Here is a 3,709-nt window from a genome sequence, read left to right as displayed (position 1 = left end):
ATTACAGCTCACAGCAACCTCCAACTCCTGGGCTCAAGCGAGTCTCCTGCCTCCGCCACTCAAGTAGCTGGGACCACAGGCGCCGGCCACAACGCCTGGCTATTTTTTGGTTGCAGCCGTCATTGTTGTTTGGCGGGTCCAGGCTGGGGATTTGAACCCACCACCTTGGGTGTACGTGGCTGGCGCCTTAGCCGGTTGAGCTATAGGCGCCAAGCCCCCATTCTTTTTTGAAAGCTCATTTATCTACAAATGGCACAGTTTGGTTTCCTCTTTTCACAAAATTGCAGAAAAGCCAGTTGAGATTAATTTTGGGAGGAAGAGACAATGGAGAAGAAAGACCCTTTGGAATGTATCTCCCAATCTAAATTGGTGTCCAAACAGCAGATCTCTAGGAAAAACCCAGCAGCTCAGAATAAACCAAGGACCATCAACCACCCTTCTCCCTCATACTCCAGATGAGCAGTACCACAAGGTGAAAACTCACCAGAAGAGTGGTATAAAACTTCACTAACTGCCAAACACAAACACAATTAATCCCCAACATGAGTAATATAAAATGCCACGGGCTGTCACGTGAATGGGGTCTCCAGTGAATAGCCACCCCTCTCACACTCCAGTATGAATATTGGATTTCTCCTTCCACGTGGATTCGAACCTACAGCTATAAGTTATCACTCAGCTGAAGTTTTCCCCAAGGGACAGACCAAACGGGATCCTCAACAAAAAATGCCAGGACGGTCAAACAGATGGGGGTCCAAACAGGACAAATGCCACCCAAATGGTGCTTCAATGACACAGGGCCAGAAGGTTCACAAATGGGAATCCAATGGGGATGAATACCATTCCAAATGGCTGGAAGGTTCAAGCCCCGCCCCCAAATGCTGGCCTAGTTTCCCCCATCCCCCTTATTCCCTGGGAAACACATATGAGCTCTGAATTAAAACCAGATTCCCCAGTTCCACTCAATTTCATGACTTATATCCCCCAAAGGTACCATAAAACAAATGCCCTGATAGGGCTCTGAACAAACACCCTGCCATAGGGACAGAGTTCAAAATCCTCTCTAATGTGTGGGACCATATCCAACAAAAGGAGAATGTACCTGACAAAAGACCTGGCATCTGGACACCCTCCAAATCCATTTCCTTCTCCTCAACTTAGTTCAGGTTGTGGGGAGCTGTGTCTACTTTGGGGAGATAGAGATATGAGTTCCCTGGAGCCAAAACCGGCTCCTGCAACTGCCAGGGCCATCCCTTGCTCTTTCATCTTGAAAAGAAGTTGCTCCTGCTTATGCAGACCCACGGTTGTGACCTAGGACTGCTCTCCGCCTCTTCCAGCAGTTGGGGGTGCCATTTCATAGGGGTGCTAGTGGGCCCACCCAAGGACACCAAATTCTGTTACTGTAAGTTTGGCACTTGTCCCCAAGGCCTTATCAGAACAACAAGAACAAGTGGTTTGAGGAGAAGGAAAGAGGAAATCTGCTAGCAAATGAGAGGCTGGCAGACTCCAGTCTCCAAGTACCAGCTTCCTCAGTCTCCTATCTAATCTGAAGTCTCTAGTCCCTGGCCTTTACAACTTCTTTTTTTTTCTTTTTAGAGACAGAGTCTCACTTTACTGCCCTTGGTAGAGTGCTGTGGAGTCATAGCTCATAGCAACCTCTAACTCCTGAGCTTAGGCAATTCTCTTGCCTTAGCCTCCCAAGTAGCTGGGACTACAGGCGTCCACCACAATGCCTGGCTAGCCTTTACAACTTCTTCAGCCTTATCCTTTTCTGGAAATATGCCAAGGACTCAGTTTGTAAGTGTAATTTTTATCCCTGTACTATGTAGGAACTATCATCAGCAGGTGTAGGCACAGTCTGTTAAAGCTTGTCTCTAGCACAGATGTTTTATTCTCTAATAATACCGAGTACGGATAAAACACAACTAACATTCTGGGTTCAAAATTAAATTTTTTTCTAACAGGAAACTGAAATTTGATGGCAAGGTTAATAATAATAAAGGAAAAGCATGGCTTGATCAGGGAGGCCTGAATCAGACCAAGTCTTTCAGGCTAAAAGGGGGCAACAAAAGGAAGAGTCATGTGTGCAGCTTGTGGTAACCCCCATGGCAGTCATCACGAGGCAGACTCCTCAGGACGCCAGTCGGAGGCACCAAATTTAACAAGGGCCAGTGACGAGAATGCTCTCAGCAAATTTAGTTTGGGCAGGAGAGGGCTCTGGGAGCCTTTACAGTTTTCAGAGTGGTAGAGGCCCAAATAAGGAAAAAAGCTTCTAGATTGCACTAGCTGTCACCATCAAGCTTCTTTGACACTGCGAACCCCAGTGTACAGTACATGACCACAGACAGGACTGAGTAGGTCTTGACAACCACTCATGTAACTATGCACCCAGGCGTCACACTACACACACACATTCCCTGAGACGCTTCTAGGCACAGAGTGCCCTCTGATATTTTCTAGTCTATTCTGTTTTATTTAACTGTGCCAGTAGCACAGAGACCGCTCCAAAGGGGACGCTTAAGGGGGCAGGACACAGTGGGTGCCCCAAGGGGCAGCGGGCAGCCCTAGTGAGGAAGGAATGGGGAGTCCAGGAGATCAATGGGCAGTATTGGGGTGTGGGGGTCAGTCCTGGGAAGCAGTAGGCTCCATGACAGTGAGGATCATATCTGGGTTAGAGAAAGACAAGAGAATTGTTCTCTTGCTGAGGAAGAAGTCAGATCAGGCCACACACAAAGCTCCTCTTCCTAATCTAAGACCTTATTCATCAAAATAAATACTTAACCACGATCTGTAAAAGCAAAGCCTGCCAGGCTGTAGTGCACCACCCTGTCCCACCTCCACCTACCTGGAACACAAGGACACCCATGTGGGAAACCGCCAGGTTGATCTTGGCGCCTTCTCTGTCAGAAGCTGTGTGGAATCTGATGCCATACATTTCCAACTTGCGAGCAATTTCAAGCACCTGGAAATCTGACTCAGCAGGCGTCTGGCCCCTATAATGAAGGCCAGTACAATCAATATCACTAAGAACATTCAATTTTTGAAAAAATCAAAAGGTATTAGAGAAGTGGTCAGGAGAACAAATGAAACAATAAACAAATGAGGAAAGCTTTGGTTTTCAGAGATAGATTATGTACCATCAATACGTTTACCCATAAAATCAACACGCCATACCTGCAGGCACAGAAATCATCACTTTCCTTCTCTTCTATAATTCACTTCATAATAGGTGAATGTTTCCTCTGTATTCATTAGATACTTGGCCTTACGATTTGCTCTGATCATATGTTTGCATATGACACAAATATTAAATCAGATGAAATAACACAAATATTAGAATTTTATTAAACCCATTTCAATGATTTAAAAAAGTATTTTCATAATATGCAATTTGACTATCAGAATACACTTGTGTGCTAGGTGTAGTGGCTGAAACCTGTGAGCCCAGCACTTTGGGAGGCAAAAGTGAGAGGATCATTTCAGGCTAGGAGTTTGAGGTCACAGTGAGCTATGATGATGCTACTTACACTCTGGGCCTAGTGACAGAGTAAGACTTTCTCTCAAACAAACAAACAAAAAGACACTTTTGTAAGAATTACAGAGTTAAATCAAAATATCATTGCCTAAACCATTAGTTTTATCCACATAAAGGTCTCCCAGCTCATAACACACTTATTAAGCCCGTGGCTAATAGTCACATGGCAGGGAA

The 3,709-nt window shown here is 45.4% G+C and overlaps 1 protein-coding gene across 1 annotated transcript in view; it reads right to left on the bottom strand.

The window, feature by feature from the left end:
- Nucleotides 1-3,709, bottom strand: part of FARP2 (FERM, ARH/RhoGEF and pleckstrin domain protein 2) — a 126,272-nt gene that overhangs the window by 72,435 nt on the left and 50,128 nt on the right. Inside the window, 1 exon segment of the mRNA XM_012810404.2 lies at nt 2,846-2,993. Within this exon segment, the coding sequence (XP_012665858.1) occupies nt 2,846-2,993 (148 nt within the window).

Source organism: Otolemur garnettii, unplaced genomic scaffold, assembly GCF_000181295.1.
Source record: "Otolemur garnettii isolate 467f Iridium unplaced genomic scaffold, OtoGar3 scaffold00133, whole genome shotgun sequence".
Classification (NCBI taxonomy): domain Eukaryota; kingdom Metazoa; phylum Chordata; class Mammalia; order Primates; family Galagidae; genus Otolemur; species Otolemur garnettii.
Note: the sequence above shows the minus strand (reverse complement) of the source record. Positions and strands in the feature narration are given on the sequence as shown.